This window comes from Nelusetta ayraudi, unplaced genomic scaffold (assembly GCF_046127955.1).
Source record: "Nelusetta ayraudi isolate G7.1 ecotype Tasmania unplaced genomic scaffold, CSIRO-AGI_Nayr_v1 ptg000052l, whole genome shotgun sequence".
NCBI lineage: Eukaryota > Metazoa > Chordata > Actinopteri > Tetraodontiformes > Monacanthidae > Nelusetta > Nelusetta ayraudi.
Window position 1 is genome coordinate 8101147 of NW_027466102.1, and position 25320 is coordinate 8126466.

Consider the following 25320-nt stretch of genomic DNA (forward strand, 5'->3'; position numbering starts at 1 on the left):
CTTTCCAAAACGTCTGTTCGGCTGGTTCATATGCACACATATGGGTGTGGCTCTCTAGACCAGGGATGGGCAAACTTTTTGACTCGTGGGCAACAATGGGTTCCAAAATTTGACAGGAGGGCCAGACCAGGAGCAGATGGATGGATTGTTTTGGTGACCCACCTCATAGGTGAAAAAATATATCATGTTATATGCGGAAAATGTGTGCTTTAATGTCAATTGAAAATGAACAAAAGTGTTAAAACAAAATATGTCTTTGAAGACCCACGGTATTTAGCTCTTTATTGAAAACACTGAAACAAATTGAGAAATTTACAGCTATTTTATTATTTAATTATATTAATTATGTAATATTACCTCCTACGACTTGGTGTCCACATGTGTGAACATCACATTTTCGGCTGTCTAGACTGGTGTCCGCTTACGAGAACATTAAACTGCCACCTAGTGGTGGACGAAGAGTATAACACATCACATGTTAGATTCAAGATGGCCGACAACCCGCCCAGAGGCTCAGATGGCTGCTCCCAATCCAAACGTCGACCAGGTAAAACATTCAAACAAATTTCATGGTTGATTCTTGTTCAGATATGTATAGAAGTTTTCAATGTTTGTTATGGAAGTCGAATTTTGCTAAATATGTATGTGTATAAATATGTATAAAATATGTAATATCTCATATGTGCACATCATTTTTCTCCGAAACAATATTATCTAAAAATATAATTCTTTGTTCTTACTCATCAGGTCCCAATCAGTCTTAATATCAAGACAAAATAAAAAGGCATGCCTTGCAAGAGTTCTTAGTATTTAGGAGGTTAATACAATTTCGGATTTAAAAGCTTAACGGGCCGCAGTTTGCCCATGCCTGGCCTAGAAATGACTTGGAATGACTCTTACAACACCGAAAAAATGGATGAAATACAGCTATTTTAATACTTACTTGGTATTAATATAATTTCTTCAAGTTCGGCAGGCCAGATTAAAAAGCTTAACGGGCCGCATGTGGCCCCCGGGCAGTGGTTCATGTACTTTACTCGCTGGTAAAAATGTCTCTTGAAGTGCGACAGAGTTTTACAAAGACACGGGCAGAGACTCTCTGGCAGGTCTCATTTCCAAGTCCGACATGACGTTATGCGACGTGGATTCCCAGCAGACGTACACCGGTCGGCCGAGGAAGCGGCTGCCGTTGTTCTGGTCTCGCTCTTTGCTCTGGCTCTTGCTCTTGCTCTTGCTCTTGCTCTTGCTCTTGCTGTTAGTTCTGTCCTGAGACAAGGTCTTCTTCTTTTTCGGGACGCAGTGCCTCTCTTGGAGCTGGATGTGAATGGGACACTGGGTCTGGTTGGCCACGGGGAGGTGGATGCCCACGCGATTGCCCCGCGCCCTCGGCCACACCGTCATGAACAGGTGACGGAGCTCCTGCTGGAAAGTTTTGTTGAAGTAGAAGTAGATGAAGGGGTTGTAGATGTGGGAGCTTTTGGCAAAGAGCGCCGGGAATACGAAGCCCTCGGGGGCCATGTACCAGTTGCCTTTGTGGAAGATAAAGAGGAATGACACGACTGCGTACGGCGCCCATGCGATCACAAAGCCCAGGCTGATGCAGAAAAACATCTGTGGGAGGAAGAAGTTGTTCAGCACCCTAGAAAAATACTTATACTTACATATCGTTTAAAAAAAACAAAAACAAAAAAACCCTGTTTGGTTTCCATCTAAGATAGCGTGCCCTTTAAATGTCAACAAAAAGAGAAGGAAATAGAAAATCAGTCATGCAATGAGGCACAAACCACACTAGTTCTGTCAAAGACACGGCTGCCCAGTATAGAAGAAACAAGAAACAGAAGTGGTTGTCTTGGCAATTAACAAAAAGCTGTTCTGCAAGAACTATAATTATTTAGTCAAGTTCTCCTTCCAACCAATTCCTAAGATATAAAGACGAAACTGTAAAAACGAAATCGGCCAAAACAGCCGTCACATGAAGTCACCACAAATTTGGAAAATGTGATTCCACCCCCATTGTAAGAATTCCATACTTTCCAGATAAACCTTTGCCAGTTTGATGTTGCTGTTTTGTTGTTTTTCTGGTCAAACTTTGTCATTTTCGTCAACCTTTTTCAAGATTTATGTATATCCAATGTTCAAAACAACATGCGCAGGATACAGGGGGTTGGGAACACAGCCTGTGACATCATGTTCGTCCCATTTCTGTTGACAAAATATCTCAAGAATACCTGAGCTGGCAATTGTAATTCCATTCTCATTTTGCAGATAGCTCAAAGGCTTTTTCTAGATAGCTCAAAGGACTGACTCAAAAAAGTAGTTGGTCGACCAGCAGACCCCTAACTTTGATCTATCTCAGCTAGGAGGTCTGGTGGTCGAGTGTTCGCCCTAAGACTGGGAGGCTGTGGGTTCAATCCTTGGCTGGGTCTTACCAAAGACTACAAAAAGGGTACCACCTGCTTGTCACTCACTATTCGGGCTTGGACTTGGTTGGTGAAATCACCCAATGATTTCCACCACTCCTTCAAGGGATGGGTGAATTGCAAACGACAAATTTAACGTCCTTTGGGATTTGACAATATGCGACCAGAGAAACCATTGCCAAGTACCCAGCATTGGTGCGATTACTACAGCCATTACAGTTCAACACCGCTCACCATGGAGAGTCGTTTCTCCGTGTAGCGCAGGTTGTTCCGGATGCCTCTGGCGGACAGCAGGTAGGAGAAGCGCGACACCTTGTAGATGATCTGACACTGCGACACCACAATGAGCACGACGGGAACCAGGGTGAAGCAAGCGAAGGAGCAGATGACGTAGACGGCGTCCTTGGCCGAAGTGTGGTAGCCCCTCCAGGCGATGGTGCAGGACAGTCCGTAGGGCTCGGGGACGTAGGCGCCCCATCCAAACAGGGGAAAGCTGGACCACACGGTGGCCACCAACCAGATGCAGCAGCACGCTATCCGGATATTTGCTCCATCGAGCCACATAGCTGTGGAGAGAGAGAGAGAAATGACTTTCAGGTTTGTAAGGATACCAGAATGTCAAACAAGGGCATTTCAAATTGAGTGGACGTGTCTTCATTGTTGGTGATTGTGCGACACTTCACATGCTACACTGCCCCATGTGGGCCACAGTATGCCAAAAGTTGACCTCAACTCTTGCCTAAGCCCCCCGCCCTCATTTTTTTGTCAGACATAGGTTTAGCGCGACTTTAGTACCTCATCGGTTTCGGAGGCAACTTCCTCCTTCTGCAGAAAGTTTTACAACAGACAGCCGGAGTAGCGTGCAAGTTGGTCAGACACAGGGTTGTGCGATCGCCCTGTCAGCGATGCCGGATTTAACAGGTATGCCGCAGCCATAGTCTGCTATATATAGCAGCCAATTGACACGCCACCGAAGCTGGAAGCTGGAAGCTTTCTGCAGAAGTTAGTTTCCTAGCTGTCAAGGAAAATGTCATTCACAATATGTGTGACTACAGTCCATGATTAACAGGAATCTGCTTTTTATGCCGCAACTCCTGCTCACAAAAACAAACAAATTTTGACTAAAGCTCCTCAGGAAATGACTTCATTTCTAAAGCACGGATATTTTGAGACACAACTGTAATAGCGCTAATATACATGACACACAAGGCTATATAGGGAGCGGATGTGTGAGGTAGTCAATTCACATGATAAATACCACAGCACCTTATCAGGACTACGTTTTCATTTTTGTGCCGTCTGCTTTATTTATTCAAATGAAGCGTTTTATGTGAGCGGCCTTCCAAAAACGCATTAGTCCTCAAAGTGCCCGAAGGGACTAAATGATGAATTATGTTTGAATACAATGTTGTAGTTATTGTCTGATCTATTGTAATTTGTATTTGTCGTAAGCAGTGACGATCAACCATCTGCCCTAGTTGGGGCATCCTTGCAGTGTTTAACTAAACTTTTGCCAGCGTTTTTTTCCTGTCTTCTTTTTGTTTTTTGTTCTTTTGTTCTTTTGGTTTATTTTTTGATCACTGACTTGGGAGCACCAATACCTTTCTTCCAACACAGAGCCAATTAGCTGTGCCCTACAATGAACAGCTCAATGAGGGGGAAAAAAATAATTCAGATGGTTCCGGAAAACATCTCCTTCTGAACCCGAACAACCACCCGAACAAACCATCAGTGATGCAACCTGTGGATACCCTAGCGCAGGTTCAGGTGCTTCCATGTGAGCTTTTTGTTCACTTATTTATCGCATTTGCACTCATTATTTTCAAAATGTGCTTTTTCAAGGTCCCAAGACTTTCAAAGGTGCTTCACAGTCCCTCCAGACAAATGCGGGGATCTTTTGTGATCGTTGCGGGCAAAAATCCTTGATGATGCAGCACGTATTCAAAAAATAAATGCAATAAAATATGCGGGATATTTCTGCAATTTTACGCGATGAAATTGCGGAAGATTGCAAGAATTGCGGGAACTTGCAAAAATTGCGGAAAATTGAAAAAAAATTGCGGGGAATTTCAAGAAGTGTGGTTTGATGAAAACCAATTTAAAAAGTGGCTCTCCAACACCATTCTTACTAGCTACTACTGCCTTAATGTAAAGAGTCATATCTAATGACCTACTATGACTATAAAGAATACTAAATCACAGAAAGTGCTGAGAATAATCAAGTTCTCATCTTTTATTTCAGACCTTAGAGATGCCTCATACCTACAAAACAATGGGGCAAACAATAAATTGAAACAATAAAATAAAATGTACTTTGTATTTCAAAGAGGTAGCAAAACAGAACACCTCTGCTGAAATAAGTGCATACCTGAACAAAGTGTAAACTCTTATTGCGAAGTGGAACTGATATACAGTACTTACGACTGTACCAAAAGTGCAATCTTCCAACACAATTACAATGTTAGCCTCTTAACCTCTAACACTAGCCAATTCTTCACCACCCTATCCACCCTCCCCTCACCCTCAACGCCCATCTCCTCTTCCTCTTCCCCCACCTCGTCTACCTCCTCTTCCACCACCACCTCTTCCTCTCCCAGCCCTGCCATCTCCTCCCTCTCAAATGCTCCACTGTGGACTCGTTGGTTGTGGTAAAGGAAGACCAAGGCTTTGAGGTTTTGATTGGTTGTTGTTTTTCTTCTTCGTCTTGTTTTTCTTCGTCTTCTCCTTTGCTTTTTTAATAACGTTCTCAAAGGAACGGGAGGAAAATGGTTGCGCTTGAGTGAGGTAAACACAAAATATGCGGGGATTATAAAATTACGCAAACCTTGCATATTTTGCGCGGAAATCTGAGATTTATGCGGCGAAAGTGCGGCGTCATTGGCAAAATGCGACCCCCACATGATGACACGGACTTTGACTGATCGCATAATCGCGTTTTTCTGGAGGGACTGGCTTCAGAGGTTATGCCAGGGTTCCCAACTGGAACGGTGTCTTTGTCTCACCCTACCTGTCAGAGAGTGTCGCATTGTTTTGTTTTTGTCACCATACGCTTTGCCGTGTGACTTCAACCACCTCCTTATTTGGGTAACTTCCTGTTTGTGTTTTTCCCGCCATTTTTTTTTGACCCACCTGATTCCTATTTTAGACAATCAGACTAACTACTTAAGCCCAGCCATGGTAATCCTGCTTTGTCTGATCGTCACTTCAAGTCCTTGGATGTTCCTGACCGTTTCGAGAAGCCATTTACTCTGTTTCCGTCAGGCCTGTTCAGACAGTTCCTGTTTTTGACGTCAGAACTTGCCAGTCGATTTGGACTTCCCTGCCTCCGTCTGCGTGCCTGCCTGTGTACGACTCCTGCCTGTTTTGGACTACGTCTCTGCCTGCTGGATTTGTAAAAGTTAAAGAAATAAAGAATTTTCATTGCCTCTCATCCGCTTGTGGTTCCTGAATCGTGCCCTGACAGGCTAAGCTATTGTTCATCTATTATTAATGGCTGCATTGCTATCAGAGCTTGCCATCAGACTTAGCAACCTTTGCACTTGCTCTGTAAATACATTATCCCATGTATTTCACCCATTTCGACACACCACCGAGAAGCAGAGGCGCTCACCATAAACCAGGCTGTAGCAGGTCTTCAGGTAGCGGATGATGCTGATGGCGGTGATGGTGAACATGCTGCACAGGCCGAAGATGTAGCAGCCCAGGCCGTAGTAGACGCAGGTGACGTTTTCCCCCAGCCAGGCGTGGTGGAAGGAGGACATGATGGAGAGCGGGTAGAAGCAGATGCAGCACAGGAAGTCCACCACGGCGAGGTTGACGCACAGCAGCTCGGAGCCCACCATCTTCTTCCTCCTGCGGTAACAGATGACCAGGACCAGCCCGTTGCCCAGAATCGAGAGCAGAACTAGGCGGCAAGAGCAACAGAATGCGTGTGGGTCTCAACTGTGTGGAGACTCCATAGACACTTTTCCACCACCATTCTTATTTTGAAATACACACACACGCACACAGAAAGAAACCCATTTTGCATTAGCACCCGTCACTGACAGTAACTGCAAAACATGCCACTGCTGATAAAGGAATGTTTTTATCCCTCAAGTCAATAGTGTATCTGCAGAAAAAATGTGTGGTTACGTTCCGGTGAGATAAAAAGGCTTTGTGGTACAATTATATTACACATGCCATTTTCTGAATAAAAGAACAGGGAAATGAAAGGGAAACATTCTTTCTTCAGGTTATTAAGTTGATTCAACAAGAAGATTGAAAACTAAAAAGCTGCAAAAAAAAAAAAAAAAAAAAAATCTTATCCTAAAACACTCCCTCCTACTGGTCAATTAACACAACAGACTAATTGGTACAAATGCAAACCTTCACCTGAGTGACTTGACGTTGTGCCTTAAACAAAAGCAGGCATGTTGAAATGTCAATCAGTGTGCCGAGGGATCATTTGTCTGTGTTTTTCCCTGCATTCAGAATAAAACGTCTTCCTTTCACAACAGTGGAGGGAAGACTTTTGAAGAAAAAGTGCAAAAAATGCCAAGAAAACGCATTACATTGATAATAACTACTACTAATAATAATAACAATAATAATAATAATGACGACAACATCATAATCAACAACAACAACAACAACAACAACAACAACAACTACTACTACTACTACTACACGTTCACCGTTTCAAATAATATTCTAAAGAGGTTTCAAACAGAGCAGGTGATGTGCATACCAACTGAGAGGATGGTCAGTCCCACGCAGATGTCAGCAGACGGCGTGAGTTTGGATATAAACACCGACACGGTCCGGTTTTCGTCGCTGAAGTCCCCAGACATCGCTCCCCGGTTCGTCCCCAACTGGTTCCGGCAGGGTCCTTTGACCGTCTCATGAAGCCCATGTGTCAGTTAAGAGTCGGAGTCGGTCTTTTATACAAGTAGACGAGTCGCCATGGTAACTTGTGGCGCGAATTAATATCTCCCCCCCACCCATAAAGCAACGCAAGGCACGTGCGATCCGGCGCACATGGCTCGTTAGCGGGACCCCAGTGCAGTGCAAGGGGGCGTGGTTTCATTGCCGCTAATTCATAAAATCCCCATAGAGACTCAGCTGCGTGTGGGGGAAATAGATTAATCAGGAATAATATTCGAAACGTGTGTTGGTGTCATTCTTTTCAATTCATGGGGAAATAACTTTGCAACGTTCATGTTTTTGACTGGATTATTCTGGATAATTCATGATAAATTTGAGCTGTTTCAAATGACCTAAAATGACAACTAAACATTTGAAGAGGAAGATTTTAGATTACAATACATGTATTATTATATATATATACATGATTTTTTTTTTTAATTCATTTGAATAGTAGTGTAGTGTTTACCATTGCTTTTGATTGATTCTGAAGAATTTATAGTGAGACAATCTGCCAATAGGGGATGTAAGTAGACAATTCTTCATGAGTGACTTTTAAAATATTCAGTTTATATTCCGCAAAGAACAAAAAGCAATTTATTCACTAATTATTGTGCCTAATGATACCCCTCTGGAAATGACCCACTGCAAACCCAATAAAGGGTTAAAAGTTAATTATGTCTTAAATCACGACCAATGCAAAATCATTCCATGCATAATGTCAGGATAAATTCACTGGCAAAATGCACCTTTTCGAAAATAAATGTTAAAAACAAACAAACAAACTGACAAAAACAGTGGTTATCCGCTGCTTGTGATGGCTGTGAAATTTTAACAGCTTGAAGCCTCACGTCACAAATATGTTTGTTATTCGTTTTAAACCACCTTTGAGTGCCATCAATCACAGTAACGCACATACATGTCTGCTAAAGCACAGGAAAAGATGTGTGTTCCGGCTGGTTCTCATTGTTGTCAATCTGTGAGAGAATGTTTAGTTTTTTTTCATCCCAATTTGCGGTTTTGCTGTTCAATACATGTTTTGATTGTGTGAGCGCAGCTATTGTCAGCATCAATGCTGTAAATGTGCATTTTGTTTTGTTTCCCTCAGACTCGAAGATGTGTTTTCAGCCAGTCTGTCGGAATTATTGCTCAATATGCATTAATGTATATGTTTTTAGATTATCACTGGATGGTTTATGTTCACTACAATTGTAACTCCTACCGGCCAATGGGGTGAAATTTAAATGACAGGTTTAAATTGAAGTGACGAAAACAAAAATGAAACACCTTCAACTTCGACAATTGAAGTAGACAGCACTTTAAAAGAGAGTGACTGAAAACGTGAAGTTTGCCAGCGAGTCGATAAGAAAATTCCAGCCAACCACCTCAGGGCCTTCAAGCATCGGCTTGGCCTCTACAATAACAAACAAAGCATGAAAATCACAAATGGGGGGAAAGGCAAAAATATTCTTTGGAACAAAAAGAAAGGAAAAACTTTCCTTTTCTCCCACCCAAAAATTGTTAACTTCATTGTTAACTTCAAACTAACCTTAGCCATATAGCATCTTCATTTTAAAATGTCACAAGGGCCCCGGGTGGAATACTGATGAGCAAGCAACCAAGGCGGAATAAGCATAACACGTGCAGACGGGAGGATCAGAGATAACGCCAATCCATTTTTAAAACTCTGCGCAGATCAATAGCTCATAATGAAAGCTTTCGAGGAGGTCAATAAAAGTCAAAGCCAGTCCTGGAGTTGTTGTTTTTTTTCAGTTAAAACTCTTGACGAGACTTGTGAGAGCAGGATGACTTGCTATACCAACACTGCTTGCTCATTAAAACCTATCAAGCCTGTCTTTGTTCTGAACATTCAAATATCACTTTCATTCCTAATTTATCTCAAAACACAATCCCTGTCCTGATTATCCCCACTGTATTTGGGTCCCGTGCTACACATCTATCACTGCGTGATGGAATAATCATGTTAAGGGCCAGTGACAATGATGACACTGATTAAATGCTAAAAGCAAGTCTGAGATCTCCACTAATTATTTCATTTCATTTACATTCAAATATCACCTTCATTCCTAATTTATCTCAAAACACAATCCCTGTCCTGATTATCCCCACTGTATTTGGGTACCGTGCTACAGTGTAATAGTTACACATCTATCACTGCGTGATGGAATAATCATGTTAAGGGCCAGTGACAATGATGACGCTGATTAAATGCTAAAAGAAAGTCTGAGATCTCCACTCATTATTTCATTTCATTTACATTCTTGTATGAAAATGGACACTTTGAGCTACAGCCTGCGTGTGTCACCGTGAACAATCAACAATCACCATGAAAACGTTCAATTAAGGCTGATTAACTAGGGGTGACAAGGCCTGCCCTTGGGAAATATAAATATAGCGCTGGTCGGCAGAAGGTGTGCTGAAAAACCTCAGGGCGGTTATGAATCAACCATCTGGGCAGATTTCAAAGATTCTTTCAGCCTGAATGAGTGCACTGATACGATTATTAACTATGCTAATAACTATGCTGGGCACCACTTGTATTTCATAATTATACCACTAGTTCCTATTCTAAGCAGGAAACAGAGGATGAACAATCAGTTCTGACCAGTGGCACTCCAGAAGGCTGGCGTCTCAGTCCTCTATTATACGTAATGACAGACTCCGGAACAGCAGTTCAAAAAGATAGAAGGCTGAAATGTGATCTTTAGGTTTTTATTGCTGTTTTTCTTAATGAATTTTCTCTCATTTTATTCCTATTGTGATTTTTTTTTTCATATTTCATTTTATATTCAACTGGGCGGAGAGAGAGAGCCGCGGCAAAATTCATTTCATTGCTTTATCTTACACTGTACTTGAATGCATATGACATATAAACTTGAACTCTTTATTGTCTGGAAAAATATATCATAAAATAATAACATATAGTACAACAATGACAATTGTATGACATATAACATATTATAACAATAACATTTAGAATCATTTTCTTTATCCGTTGAACTTGAACATTTCTGCATCGCTTTCTTTCAGAGCTTGATGAGCGATGGATCAACATCTGATGTCTAATGGCAAATACCACATCAGCAGCTTGTGAGCCTAGCTTAGCTTGGAATACAGATGAGACCAGCGCGATGAATCACGACCAAAAACACGCAAACATGTTAAAACAATAAACCAGAAATAGCTCCAGGCACTTTATCTCTTTTAATCCATTAAGAGTGAGTGCAGACCTCATCAAGTAGACAGGTATTTTTTTTATTTATTTAAAAAAAAAAAATCTGGTTTATTAAGGGACGCACGCATTTTCAACACACATATAGTAATAGTGTTAGAGTGATTTATCAACTGCTGATGGCTCTCTTTTGTTGCCAAATAACCAAACTCTACTGGAGTGTGCAGCACAGGGCCGACAATTTAAAATTAATTCTGGAATAGCCTTTTTGAAAGCTTCTTTGCAGCCCTTAATTTGCCACAATGACAATTTAATGACAAATTTTAAGATGGAAAAAAATAAAAAAAGAACAGACAACAGATCTTTGGTCACAAGAGGTAATAGGCCAGGAATGTGTGCTTCACTTGCATATGAAAGTACGATGCATTTTATTTTATTTTCAATGAGGGATTTGTCGGCGCAAGTGTCGGTCGACGCAGGCCGAGGCCGCTTGGGTTCCTGTGGTCTCATTTCATTTTCGACGCTAAGCTACGCTAACCGGCTAATGCGGCTGCCTTGCCTAGCCGACCCGAGCGGTGCGGAACAAAGGGGGTCGCACCGAACTCCGATCCAAAAAGCCTGATGGGGTCGTTTCTGTTCAAAATACTCGATAAATAATCTCAATCGAGCGAGGCCGAAATACTCTGCGAACCTTCAAACTCAACTCTGTAGTGTACAAAGTTCAATGACAACAAGAGAGACGCACAGATGAACGCGACGTTGACGCTCCCACCTATAGAGTCCTTTGCGGAGATGCGAGTCCAGCGAGCATGGTTTTGGTGAACTTTCCAAACGTCTTTCTTTGGCCTTGCACCCCCCCCACCCCACCCCCTCTCGTTTGGCCAGCCCGTCGTTTTTTTTTCTTTCTCTCGGTAACAGCCCTTGTTTGGACACAGTGGAAACTACGAACGTAAACTAGCAATGTATGTGGTCCCGTATGCCATTGAATACACCTTAAGTCCACAGTTCCCCTCTTTCTTCTTCTTTTTTTTTTTTTTTTTTTTTTTTGAGAATTATACCAAAGTGTGGACAGAAACAGAAGAACACAGACTGAAAGAGCATAGCGGCAACCGTTTGAAAAAAAAAAACAACAACAACAACAACAAAAAAAAACCCAACAACAATCAGTTCAAGTCAATATTTTTCTCCCCACGTATCACACACCATGACTAGAGTAAAAAACTATTTGTTTTCAGGTAAGAAACTAAATTTGTAAAGGATACATCTTCGATCGGAGACAGGTTTAACAATTGGGTATTGCGTCGACTCTGGAACGTCCCAAAAAAAAATTTAGTTGTAGGATAAAATATAGCAAGGCTGGTGTTCTGAGTCACTAAGTAGCTCTAATATACCGCTGAGGTGCAAGTGTGTGTGTGTGTGTGTGTGCGCGCGTGTGTGTTTTAACCTCAGTTCGCGTCCCGCTGCTGTGGATACAAAAAAAGAGAGGCAACTACTTTTGTGTCAATTGGCACATGGGTTGCTCTCCTCCATTCTCGGGCCGGCTGTGCGCAGTTTGCATGTTCTTGCCACACAGTCCAAATAACTGTGGCACTATTTTTATTCCCGGTGACAGAAGAGGGCGACACGCATTTTGCCACCTTGCCTGTTGGAAACGACATTAAGAGCCAACCCCCAAATCGAATCAATCGCCCCAAAGCCCATCGTCGGCCACGCAGCAACTGGAGGCCACGGTGAAGAGTGTCCCAGGTCTCAGTGCCAATGGCTGTCTGCTTCCTGTCCACTTTCTAACGCTTCTACAGTATGAATCCATTCGCGCCTACTTCACCGTAGGGACGACACAGCAGAGAACTGGGGAAACAATCTCAGCTTGTTCTTGTTCTCCCAACAAAGAGGGTTTGAATGATCAAAAAGTCAAAGTGTGTGAAATGCTCCAAAAAAGAGTAACCTGACAGATCAAATCTTTCCTACATTTATTTCACGTTAATTGGTTAAAAAAAAATACACACACATGTGTATGTGTGTGAGTGTGTGTGTGTGCGTGTGTATGTATATATATATGTGTAAATATACATATATATACACACGCACATATATATATATATATATATATATACACACGCACATATATATATACACACGCACATATATATATATATATATATACACACGCACATATATATATATATATATATATATATACACATATACATATATGTGTGTGTAAATATACATATATATACACATGTACATATACATAAATATATATATAAATAATATATATATATATGTATATATATATATATATATATATATATACATATATGTATATATGTATATATATATGTATGTATATATATATGTATATATATATATGTATATGTATATATATATATATATATATATATATATATATATATATATAGATATATGTATATATATATATATATATATATATATATGTACATACACACACACACACACACACACACACATATATGCATCTTTCTCATTCAAAGACATCCAATGAGTTTTTTTGTTTGCCATTGCAGCCAGTGGGAGTCATAATGGACTCATGACAAATTGGAAATTCAGAGATCCTGAACACTGGAAAAGACGTCTGAAGTAAAAAGTCTTGAGTGGCAGTAACTCCGGCAGGTTCAACGGCAGCAGCGAGTCTACGCATGGGTTGGCACGTGGGTTGCTCTCCTCAGCTGCTGACTGCAGTCATCGCGACGCCGTGGCGCCCTCTTATGGGTCACAGCAGTCGCTGCAGCATCGAGGCTCTCGTCCTAGGCGTCCATGTTCGCATAACTGCTGCTGGTGCTGCTGCTGTTGTTGTTGTTGTTGTTCTGGATGAGACCATGGCTGTTGTTCTGGATGTGAGCGCTGTTGCCGAGTCTGAAATCCTCCAGCTTCTTCCACAGGTCGGCCCGCTCCTGCTCTTTCTTCTTCTCCCTGTTGATGACAAGATGAATTGGTGAAAATAATAATAGGACTTCTAAGAGGCGACAAAAGAGATATCAAAAGAAAAATTAAGTTAGCTAAATAATTAACTAAATAAATAAACAAAACCAGTGACTGGAAATCGAAGTGCTGGAGCTGCAGCACCCTCTACTGGCGAGGGGCTGCAGCTGCACAAGCAGAACAAACGACTTTTCTAAACTTTCATGTTTTCTCGTGTAACAGTTGCAACAATAAATGTATGCATCTGTTGACTGGCTGGTCTTCTTATTTCCTGTGCTTCAGTGTTATTCAAGCAGCTACTTACAGGACACAGATGATCTGTGTGTCTGTGCCTTGGTCTGTTATAAAGATTGATGAAATAAACACCCATTTGGAATATTTTGTTGCTGTTGTTGCTGTTGTTATTGAATGTCAAATTACATATAAACTCTATTAATGTAGGCTGCATATCATTTATTGAACACAACGTTTGATTTTCAGTCTGCATTGGCAATGACCTGAACTCGGAAGCGCTTACTTGTGAAAAGATCAATTTATACGTAAACGCCTGTGTTGTATTTCATAAAAAATTTGAGTTTGAGCTCTAAATGGCCAAATAAAATTAGAAAAATCCAGATAAAAATAAACAGATAAAAATCCTCACTCATTCATTTTCCATACCCGCTTAGTCCCGAGCTCAGGGTCACGGGGACAGATAAAAAATAATAAATGGTAATGTTACTGAGAAGTCAATGATTTTTGTTCTATCAAACTTGCCCCAAACGCTTGATTTGTGATGGAACTGGAGGAGGACATGGAACTGTCCTCATATCTGTGAACTTTCTCGGTGCATCACAGCTTGGACATGATTATATGTATTTTCTCCTTCTGCAAAACCTAATAATAAAGAAGACAGTTGCTGCTGATCCCCACGGAACACCTCACCCCAGCACATATTTCCTAGCCCAGAAGAACCCGTTTGTAATTCCTCTCCCCGACGGAGAAAGAATGCTCTCTGGCCTCGCTGCTCTCACATATTTCCACAAGAAGGAGCAGGAAAAAATATGCCGGCGACAGAGTGATTTGTGCAGCTCGACCGCGGGGATCATTAAAAGCCCGCACGTTCACAAGGTGCCGGGGCGCCGCGGGGCGGCCATCTGGAGCAGATTATGAGTCCGGCCACACAGGTGCGACGCGTCGCGTCACAAGGGGGGAGTCGTTCACCTCTGCCTGTCCGCTTTGTAGGAGGAGGTCAGCTCGTCGAAAAGGGTGCCGTTCATCTCCATCAGCGTCTTCAGCACGTTGTACACCAGCGCCACGATGGTCCTTCAACACAGCAGCAAAAGGTCTGGCTTCAGCAAAGTTCAGTCTCGACGATCAAAGCACCACACGGCTTCGCTTTCATTTCTTAAATACCCACGGCAGTCATTATTTATTTTTTTTTTTAAACTAATGGCCACTTCTTGCGGCAAAAACTTTATTTTCAGCACAGGTGGAATTTGTTGTAAACTTCCTTTGCTTGGAAAAGTACATGTATTTCAAATAGTGGGGTGTAATGTGTGGAATGGGTTGGGTGCACGTCAGAATTGTCTCAAGACGCCTTTGACTAAAAAGGGCGCGGTGTCCAGAGTGGAAAACTCACGGGTTCCAGTGCTCCTTGGAGATGATGTACAGGCTGCGGAACATGATGGGCAGGACCTTGTCGATGTTCTCCTCTATGAGGCTGAGAATGTACTCGTTGTTCCAGAAGTACAACGCCCGCTCTGCTACCTGCCAGAGAAGACGCACGCACACACGCACACGAGAAGTCAAGTCTTTGCACATCCTCAATATTCTTCTCCTGCATTAAAATAGCAGAAATGCCCTCATAACAGCTACTAGTAACGGTTTAGTGTGTAATATTTGGAGATTCTGAAGAAAAAACAGCCACATCGAGTGGTTCCATTTCAGATTGCAGCATCTTTTGCTCTCCCTTCCCCTCCTGAGCCTGCCAGTGAACTACGATAGCCTGCGCACCCAAACCTGGATACCTTGTACACCTGCTTATGTGTTGGTTTATTTGAGGACCTGAGCCTTCACCCTAATTACAAAACGCCCTCTCAGGGGGGCTGGATTGTCCAGTGGGCTTCCTTAGAAATATTGCAGTCCAGGATAGCAGCTAACTGCTAGCAAGACCCTTGCGATATGTATGTATGTTCTATATACAGTATATGTGAGAACTATTCTAGGGGTAGGCGAACCAAATGACTTTTATTATCCTGCGATTATCCACTTTTATTGATGTATTTATGGGCAGTATGTTAAGCCTTTACCAACACATAAATCATAAAACAAGACAGATTTCACACACTGGACTTGTAATACATGGAAGGAAACTATTAGCTCCTGTTCTGTTTGCGTCACTCGTGTACCTGGAAGTGCGGTTTGGCCACACATATCGAGATCTGTTTGAACAGCGGCTCCTGGATTTTCTTAAAATGCGTCGGCTCAATGATGTCCAGGATCTCTTCGACTTCGCCCAGGAACATCAGCTGGAAATGAAAAGCAGAGTTTAGCAGGAAACGGCGACTCAAACCAGCTGGACAAACGTGCGTTTTAACACGCCATACCTCTTTCTGGCTGCATGTTTTGGGCCAGAACTTCAGAAGCCCACGGATCACCTGCAACAAAGGGAGGAGGAAGAGAATTTTGACGAGAATATCTCGGGTACGTCTAAAAATAAATAACAGGGGCGCAGAAAACAGCAACAGTGTCTTTTGAGTGGGCGGCTTTGAGCTCGATGTTCTTCTCAGTGTGTACAGATTTAGCGCTTGGAGCTCTGAGCATGGAGTGGGTGTGGGGAGGGAGAGAGTACCGGTTCGGTGAGCGAGGGATCCTTCTCAAGGAACTGGATCAAGCAGTAGGTCAGCTGGAGCAAAAAGGAAAAAACAAACAAACAAAACTTCAAAATCAAAAAAATCACAAAAACTTGTTAAAACTGCATCTCAGATTGATTTGTAAATAATTGCGACTGAATACAGACTGGATTTGTGCTATTCAGATTCATCACCACTAGGAGGAGCTACATACAAAGGCAAAACTACTGTTTTCAGTCCATGACGCAGAAGAGATCAGGAAACTTTTTTCCCAGCAAGGTCAACGACCCGGCTTGAATACAGCTACTAAAAATACAAACTCAATGGTTTTATAACTGAGACGGAATCCATTGACGGTGTAGTTTTGTTCCTACCTGAGCGTGGAACAGGGACAGTTCCTTAGCGGTGTGCAGGGGCAGGAGAACCTTGATGAGGAACTGCTTGTGCTCTGCTTTCAAAGGCAAGGCGAAGCCATTGATGATACTAAAAAAAAAACACACAGGGGGACATAGCAGTTGTTGTGGTGGATGGGTGAGCAGAAAGACAAAAAAGAAAAAGAAAAAAAGAAACCAGAACAGGACAAAACAAGCCCGGTGCTTTGAGGGCCGAAAAAGCGACCATTCGAAATGCAAAAGAATGTTTTAAAATGAGAGTGAAGCTTTGGTCACATGACCCACTACTTTTCCCTTACCTTCCCAGGATCTCCAGCAGTTCAGCGATTCCGTTGAAGTGATGGTTTTCAAAGATAAACCTGGGAAACAGACAGAAAGAAAAATTCAAACCTTTAGAGCGAACTTCAGGCAAACTCTTAACACAGAGTTCACGACAGCTTGAAAGGTCCAGTGTGTATAATTTGGCTTCATTTATGATTCTTATACTTTATATAAAAGCTTAATATACTGCCCATAAATACATATATAAAAGTGTATACTCACAGTACAATAAAATAATAGTTTTTTTCCTATCTTCCTATCCTATCCATAGGACAGTTCTAACTTATATACTTATACCTGTTAGCTGCCATCTTGCACTGCCATACTTCTAAGGAAGCCCAGTGTGGACAATCCAGCCCACCCGAGAGCGCGTTTCGTAATTAGGGTGAAGGCTCAGGTCCTCAAATAAACGAATACATTAGCTGGTGGACGAGGCATCCAGGTTTTGGTTGCACAGGCCACTGTAGTTCACTGGAAGACGTGCATACGGAAGATGCAGCAATCTGAAATGCAACCACTTGATGTGGCCGTTTCTCCAAACACACTCGCGTCCTCAAATAAACCAACAAAGAAAAAGGTGGACGGGGTATATAGGTTTGAGCTCACAGGCCACTGTAGCTCCCTGGCAAGATCAGGAGAGGGAGGGTACTGCGTCACTAAGAGGACTTTAGCGAAAGACCACTGCAGTCTAAAATGCAACCACTTGATGTCGCTGTTTCTACTTCATATCATATCTTCATATATTACACACTGTTCCGTGATGAGCGAGTCAGAGAAATATAAACCATATACCAGAAGACAGCGGTGCAAGTGAAGAAGGTTGCGGGTTCGATTCTCGGGTCAGGTGTGCAGTTTGCATGTTCTTGCAACACAGTCCAAATACAAGTGCATTAGGCTAACTGAGAACTCTAAATTGTCCAAGCAGAGTGTTGATGACACAAGACAAGGTGGTCACTGGTACGTGATGGTTCCACACAGTGTCCACACATCCTGGCGTCTACCTCTGCTCGGTTTACGGGTAGCTGTGCAGCCGCGTTATGTACGCACAGTGCCTGACAACTGCGCCACTATTTTTATTCCCGGTGACAGATGGCCAAAGAGGGTGACACACATTTTGCCACCTTGCCTGTTAGAAACGACATTAAGGCCCCCACACCCCCACCCTTTCTTTTTTTTTTCTTTTTTCAATCATCCCAAATCCCATTGTCAGTCACGCAGCAACTTGAGGCCTCAGTGTCTCAGGTCTCAGTGCCAATGGCTGTCTACTTCCTGTCCGCTTTCGAATGCTTCTATGAATCCATTCGCACCCACTTCTGAGTAGGGACGACACAGTGGAGAACTGGGAAACAATCTCAGCTTGTTCTTGTTCTCTCATCAAAGATGGTTTGAATGATGAAAAAGCGAGAGTGTATATATCTTTGTTTGCCATTGCAGCCAGTGGGAGGCATACTAGACTTGAGACACATTGTAAATTCAGAGATCCTGAACACTGACGAGGAAAAAATATCCCCAGTAAAAACTCTTAGATGCCGGCCGTGGCAGCCTGTTATCCTCAACTCCGCCGAGCAACTCCGACAGGTTCAACTGCAACAGAGAGTCTGCGAAGAGCCCAGTGAGGGAACATTCGCAACCAGCAGACTCAGTTTGATTTATCGGGCATAGAGAGCGGCCATATTAAAAATAGATTATTATTTTTTTTCGCCGTGGGTCTCGTTTCCTCTAACTGGAATTTTATAATCACTGGGGGAAATGACGGCGCTGTTTCATAAAGACGTTGGTAAGTTTGACTGAAGATGAGCCCTTTGGACGCACAGGGCAACGGAGCCTCACTCCAGCAGTGAGCAAACTGAGAGCCCGTGTCCGTTTCGCTTTCAGCACGTCTTTACTTTTCATGGCGACAGAGCGTTACGCAGCTCATCTTACACAACCACCTAACTGCCGCTACTTTCTAACTTTTTGGTTTTTTCCCCTGAAATCCCAAGGCAGGAAAACGCCTGGCTGGCACAGAGGCCTATTGTTAGCAAACTTTTAATAGTTCAGTTCTGTAGGCAATCAAGACATCTGAGTTCCTTCAAAGAACTGATGCCTTGCAGGTTGCTTTTTGATAAGGATTTAAATTTAGTGACACTAAAGCTCGTGCTTCAGGGATTAAGAGGCTATAATGCATTACCTGCTACACAAACAGGGCCTTAGTAGGATACAGTATGTTTTGGGGCGTCGTCTTCTTTGTGGATACTTGGTCAAAAGTTCATAGAGCAACAAGACAAAGTAAGAAGAAAGAAAGAAAGAGAGAAAGAAAGAGAGAAAGAAAGAAAGAAAGAAAGAAAGAAAGAAAGACCCCTGTGGACCTGATGGCGCATCCTGTGACTGCAGACTGAGGAGATGTGTTTTTTCCTAGATGGTCACGTCCTGATTCACAAAGACACCTTTTAGCAGCAGGTGTTGCACGTGCATTATCGGCTGCAGCTCAGCGTCTGAATCACGAAGCAACCAGCGGCCCAAAAACGCGTAGACCTCCTGATCCTTCAAGTTCAGACGATATGAACGGCCACGTTTGGACAAGTCACAATTTAATGGCGGTCAGTTTGTTTTCCTTCATCCCCCGCCCACCCCCCGCTCTCGCCCGACTCGGTCGCTCTGCATTTTCTGGATTCTTGGCGTTTAAACGGTAACGAGGTGTCGCTGGTGCGTCCTGTCCTGTCCTCTCACCGCAGGAAGATGTTGTTGATCTGCTTCCTGATGAAGGCCCGCAGGCCTAGGAACTTCCCGTAGATCCGATGCAGGATGGTCTTCAGGAAGTCCCGCTCCCGAGGGTCCTCGCTGTCAAACAGCTCCAGCAGCTGCAGATGGAGACAAGGACGGACAGGGTTGGTTTTTTTTCCGGATTGAGTCGCTACATTTTGATTTGATTGCGATGGGGAGGAAAAGAAAAAAAAAAAACAACCTTTGGGGTGCTCAGACCCTGAAACAACTCTGTGGCTAAATGTAAGCGCAACTCCTAAAAGTAGTAGTAGTCAAGCAGACTGGAAACGAAACATCCACGTTGTCAGACAGTTTTCAAACTGAATCAAAGCGATACTGACCCTGTTTTCTACTGTTGTGTGTTCTAGCTCTGTTACATTTCATTTGCTGTTATGTCATAATGTTGTACGACCACATTCTAGACACTGCTTTAGTTTACATCTCTATTAAAAGAGCTCCAATATCTGGGTAAAATCTAAAATGTATGACCCGGATACACAGATCTGCTTATCATTATTAGCGAATGAGAACAGCTTCTGTTGACTATAAAACTTAGATACTTGTTGTCACTGACATTGAAGTTCTTCGTACCAATACTTGAATTGAATTTATCACAATACTGGAATTGACTTTATCAATACCGCCGCCGTTAAAAGGTGCAGAGCTCCTTACACCTCGCGCCGCCGCCACGGCTCAACGAGTTCGTTTCATCACGGCGACGGATTTAATTTATCTACAAATCAAATGTAATGGAGTTCAGTGACGACAAATCGAGGTATTGCGTTCCTGTCCATCTCTATATTAACATTGAAAACCAGCAAGACTGTGCCCTCCATTCTCGTCGGGCCCTTAGATTTGCCCATGAGGTTTTGTTTCTCATTGCTATCAGTGTTTTACATAACAGCCGCTGGACGCTTTGTTGTGTAAATACGTCTAAATGTCAGGCAGTTGGTCGTCTTTTCCAGCGACACACAGCAAGTTGAGCATTATTTTCCCCCCTTTTTTTTTTTTTTTTATTACGATATGTCTCCTTTTTTTTTTTATTACCGCCCCTGAGAAATGAAACCTCAGGTTTAAGTTGATTCTGGTCAATATTAAAAAAAAAAAAAACGAAAAACATAAAAATAAAATGACAGCAGCACATCGGCTTCGTTACGCCACCACCAGCCTGGGTGTATTTCAGACGGGCGGGGGGTGGGGGGGGGCATCGACAGTCAATCACAGAGCGCCGCATGAGGCCTTTTCTCAGAAGAGCCCGCGGTGCGAGTCCGTCACCGCCACACGGGACGAGGCCAGTAAAAAGCATGTGACGACTCCAGTGAGTGTAATTTCAACCTGTAATCTTGTCATTTTTTTTTCACTTTTTCCTCATCGTCTTTCCAGGATAAACTTCACACATGCGGCTCTGATCAGCTGACTCTGACGTGCGAATGCGCGCAGGGGGGGAGCGGGCATCTAAACTTTGTGATCGAATCATCGTGAGCCATAAAAAATAAATATATCGGAATGTCAGATTGCCAAGCGCACGATTCAATGTCCTTATAAGAGCAGGAGCGAGTGGACTTAAAGTCTCTGCAGATTATTCCAACAAGGGAAGTCCTTGGAATCTTCCAGAGTGGCATCAGAAAATAGAGCCGGAGCCACATCACCTCGTTGGTCCACGGTGATCTCGAATAAAAACGCGTCCGTTCTGACTGTCTCATCAATTGTGGTCGTGTCTCACCTCCAGCGCGGCGCTTCGCTGACTGATTCTGCGAGCGAGCCTGCAAGTCGCCGTCCCTAATGCCAGATCTGGGCTTGAAAGAATACTATGCGGCCGTCCAAAACGGCAGCAGTCGGGCTTCCCTCTGAATCACCTCTTGGACTGAAAACGCCGCGCACTATCCCCCCCCCCCGGGGTCTAAACACGCCACACTGACCCCCATTCAGTGAGGAGAAGCAGACGGCCCGCATCAAGACAAAGGAGACGCTGCTCTCGTGGGGTAAGTGCAATCTTTTAGCTGTTTTTACTCTTACGCCGCGATCTCCGACCTATGAAATAACAACGCGCGCGTCAAGGTCAGCGTCGACAGCGTCTCTGCTCTGCATATGGCCGTTTTCTCATGATGACTTTTTTTCTTTTTTGGAAGCAACTGCATTATGCAACACTGGTGAAGATCCAGGAGGGAAGAGCTTGTTTTTACATGTGCAATCACAGGCGTCGGGATACTTTGTTACTGTACTGAAGTAGAGTTTTCCGTTGTCTCTACTTTATTTGAGCAGTTCTTTTTCTGACCACTTTCACTTTCACTCCGTACATTTGGACACAAATGTCCCTACTTTCTTCTTCTTACATTGGGGAAAAACATGCTTGTTGTTTTTGTGTTAAAAAGATATCAATTCTGCTGTTCAAAGCCATTCGTTTAACATCTTTATTATTGTTGTTTTCACTGCTTGAAGGAAGTGGCCCTATTTGAACTATGCTGTTGTGTCGTTTAATATAAAAGTGGAACCTCCTTTTAGATGCAGGTTATTTCACCCGTTCAGTCACTGTTTCCAGTATAGAGAAAAACAAACATGTAGAAAATGACGTTGGTTATCGTTACTAAAAGCGTAAACATCCTGTAATGACTGACTGGAGCCATTTTTTTCAAAACTTTTCTACACGAGTACATTTCAGAATCTGTACTTACTTACTTTTACTTGAGTAAAGGAGTTGAGTGTGTACTTCTACGACTGTATTTTACACAGGAATCCATAACTTTTACTTAGGTACAGACTGTGATAACTTTTATAGGTCTGACAATGAGGCAGTGATAAACAATGCCAGCTGTCTGTCTTTTGTCTTTGAGCAGGCCTCAAGTTCTAGCCGCCCAAGTTTGTCCAGGCAGCTTTTGGAGCTCCGACGTCTCCCTCCACGGTGAATGTGGGATCTTGGAGGAGTCGCTAAGGCGCAATGATCGACCCTTCCTGCAGATCCCTTGACTCACCCCACCAGCTTTTATCACTGCAGACCCTCCGTGGGGCTCCGGCCTCGGCCCTTTTCCCCCTCAAACCTGGAAAGTAAACCACACGCGGCTATTTAAAGCTCCCCTACGACACGCTCACATCATGGAAAGTCGGCCCGGTCCAGGCACCTCGGATGTGGCCATGCCGACATTCCCCGACCGTGTGGTTCCCCCCTCTGGCAGCTGCGCCGGCAGCTTGAGAACAAGAGATGATGGTCGACTGCCAGAGCCAGAGCAGGTTACGGCACCGGTTGGATTCTCAGGCGTTGTCGCTCGGTTGGATTTGCGGAAGAGCAAACCGACGACGCTTCGCTTTTTAGACGTGGATCTTCGAACTTCTCGCGATTCCTGTGACGCAAGAATAAGAACTCCACTCGAGTCTTTTACCCGCCTCGGCGAGCTCCAAGACATTCTCAGACAGTCTCGGGATTCCACAACTAACCAGAGGCCCGTTAAATCCGGGCGAAAAGCAGGAAGCAGTCGCCGCAAACCTGCACTTTAAAACCGCACGAGGCGGCAAAGAATCGAGGAAGCAACCGTGGGGCGAAACCGCCGCACGGGAGATTAGCGCGGCTGACACGGGCAGACAGACAGCGGTGGTGGCGGCTAAAAAAAAAGAAGGAACAAACACTGGAGGATTTTCTTTGTGGGGAAAAGACTTTAGTCCAGAAAGACTCGTCACCGAACGGAAGCAGGAGATAAAGACTGTGAAACTCGGAGGGATCTTGTTGTTGTTTCTTCTGTTAAGCCAGGTCATTGAATCATTTTTAGTGCTGTTTCAATGAGAAATAATGATGCATTGCAGCCTGATAAAACATCTATGGCTCAGAGCAAGATGATGGCAAACAACAGCCACTACCAAAGGTGCTGAAAACAATTTTTAAATCAATATTTTAGATCGAGAAAGATCTACTTTTTCCTTTTTTTGATGATTTCTTTTTTTAGCGGTCGCTGCTATGTCCAATATCGATACATTTTCTATTTCCATTCATTGGCTCGAGTGCCGCCGTTGACAGCTGTGGGGAAATGTTTGAGGCTGCAGACACATTTAACATCAGATCCCTGATGCGATGTTTGAGCGGTGCCACTCACCTGCAGGACAAACTTCTGATCGATGTAGCGCTTTGCAATGCTGGGCTGAAAGTCGGGATTCTCCAGGAAGCGCAGGAAAAACTCGTATACGAGCTGCAAGACCGAAAAAGGGAGGAAATTATTCCAAATGAAAAAAACAAAACCCTGCCTCGGCAGCGAAGAGGCGCCGCACAAACCGAAACCAAGTGCTGAACACTGACCTGGATGTGAGGCCAGGAGGCCTCGAGAGTGGGTTCGTCCTCCTCGGGGTCAAAATCCTGGTTTTCACTCGGTGGGAGGGTCCTGAATATGTTGGTGCTGATCTGTAGGAGAGGGAACAATTTTTCAATACACAAAAAAGAACCATAATCTGCGTAAATATAGATCTTTTCACATGCACAGACGGTTAACATTGACAACAGTGAGAACTCAAGACATCACTGAAGGGACACAGGTGCAAAGAAAGAAAGAAAAGAGGACCACTCTCACGCCGCTAATGACTCGTGAATCAACAGCCCCTGCGACGTTGAAATACTTTCGGCGAAAACATTTCGCCTCGGGCTCGGCGCTCAGCCGCTCCCACTACATTTGCGAACAAGACGGGCAGCTCGCTGCATTATTCATCAAATGCTAATGTAATTTCTCTCTCTCTCTCTCTCTCTCTCTGTCTTTCTCCGGTCGCACTCTGCCTGTATATTATTGCGAGCGGGCGCGGAAACGCAGCAAAAACCTTGGGAAAACATTCGTCCGAAGTTTCGGGTGTCTGGGAGAGCCGCCTGATGCGACGAGCAGCTGCGGTCAGACGTTCAATGCGCGTGGGTGGAAAAGCAAGGAAGGTATAACATGACGGGAACGAGTGAGGCAGATGCTCGCAGGAAGTCGGCGCGGGTGAGAATCTGCGGCTCAACCATTCGGCCGACAAAAATCGACGACGCCTGATTCTATGTGTGTGTGTGTGTGTGTGTGTGTGTGCTTAAAAATGGCGCCACGGCTCGACAGGAGGATGAAACCCTGCTGCACTCACTCACACACCCACACACACCTATCAAAATTCTGTAGCGTGGACAATCGCTGTAGACGGGCCACAGCCGCCTCTCTCTCTCTCCCTCTCTCTCTCTCTATTTTTAGCCGTCGGTAAATTTGAGTGTGACAGACGAAGCGGCGGCGGAGCGGGAAAAGCAGCATGATGCGCCCAGCGCACACTGTCATGGAGAAGCACACCTGCAATACATCAGGTCCTTTCATGTCATATATGTATATATATATATATATGTATATATATATATATATATATATATATACATACATATATACATACATACATACATACATACATATATATATATATATATATATATACATACATATATACATATATATATATATATATATATATATATACATACATATATATACATATATATATATATATATATATATATACATATATATATATATACATACACACATATATATATATATACACACACA

General features: G+C 43.3%; 2 protein-coding genes across 2 annotated transcripts in view; both read right to left on the bottom strand.

The window, feature by feature from the left end:
- Window positions 1-374: 374 nt before the first annotated feature.
- Window positions 375-7252, bottom strand: opn8c (opsin 8, group member c). The gene is made up of 4 exons (XM_076037474.1): window positions 7150-7252; window positions 6031-6324; window positions 2655-2986; window positions 375-1611 (listed from the first exon to the last, which is right to left on the bottom strand). Exons 1-4 carry the CDS (start codon window positions 7250-7252, stop codon window positions 1075-1077), a joined length of 1266 nt encoding a protein of 421 aa, XP_075893589.1. The 3' UTR covers window positions 375-1074.
- Window positions 7253-12985: 5733 nt separating this feature from the next.
- The window catches only part of ppp2r5a (protein phosphatase 2, regulatory subunit B', alpha isoform), a 30928-nt gene continuing 18593 nt past the window's right edge, over window positions 12986-25320 (bottom strand). Inside the window, exons 3-13 of the mRNA XM_076037592.1 lie at window positions 24051-24152; window positions 23851-23943; window positions 19739-19869; window positions 17008-17067; window positions 16691-16799; window positions 16316-16369; window positions 16071-16121; window positions 15873-15992; window positions 15104-15231; window positions 14686-14787; window positions 12986-13473 (exon numbers count right to left, since the gene is read on the bottom strand). Of these exons, the coding sequence (XP_075893707.1) occupies window positions 13308-13473; window positions 14686-14787; window positions 15104-15231; window positions 15873-15992; window positions 16071-16121; window positions 16316-16369; window positions 16691-16799; window positions 17008-17067; window positions 19739-19869; window positions 23851-23943; window positions 24051-24152 (1116 nt within the window). The 3' untranslated portion in view covers window positions 12986-13307. The remainder of the gene's footprint in view (window positions 13474-14685; window positions 14788-15103; window positions 15232-15872; window positions 15993-16070; window positions 16122-16315; window positions 16370-16690; window positions 16800-17007; window positions 17068-19738; window positions 19870-23850; window positions 23944-24050; window positions 24153-25320) is intronic.

Bases quoted from the DNA above. Each gene is read 5' to 3' on its own strand.
- opn8c (XM_076037474.1), bottom strand. From the start codon at position 7,252: ATGTCTGGGGACTTCAGCGACGAAAACCGGACCGTGTCGGTGTTTATA. The intron at 6,325-7,149 runs GTATGCACATCA...CTTGCCGCCTAG, and splicing joins ACTGACCATCCTCTCAGTTG to TTCTGCTCTCGATTCTGGGC. The intron at 1,612-2,654 runs GTGAGCGGTGTT...TTCCTCCCACAG, and splicing joins CGGAGAAACGACTCTCCATG to ATGTTTTTCTGCATCAGCCT.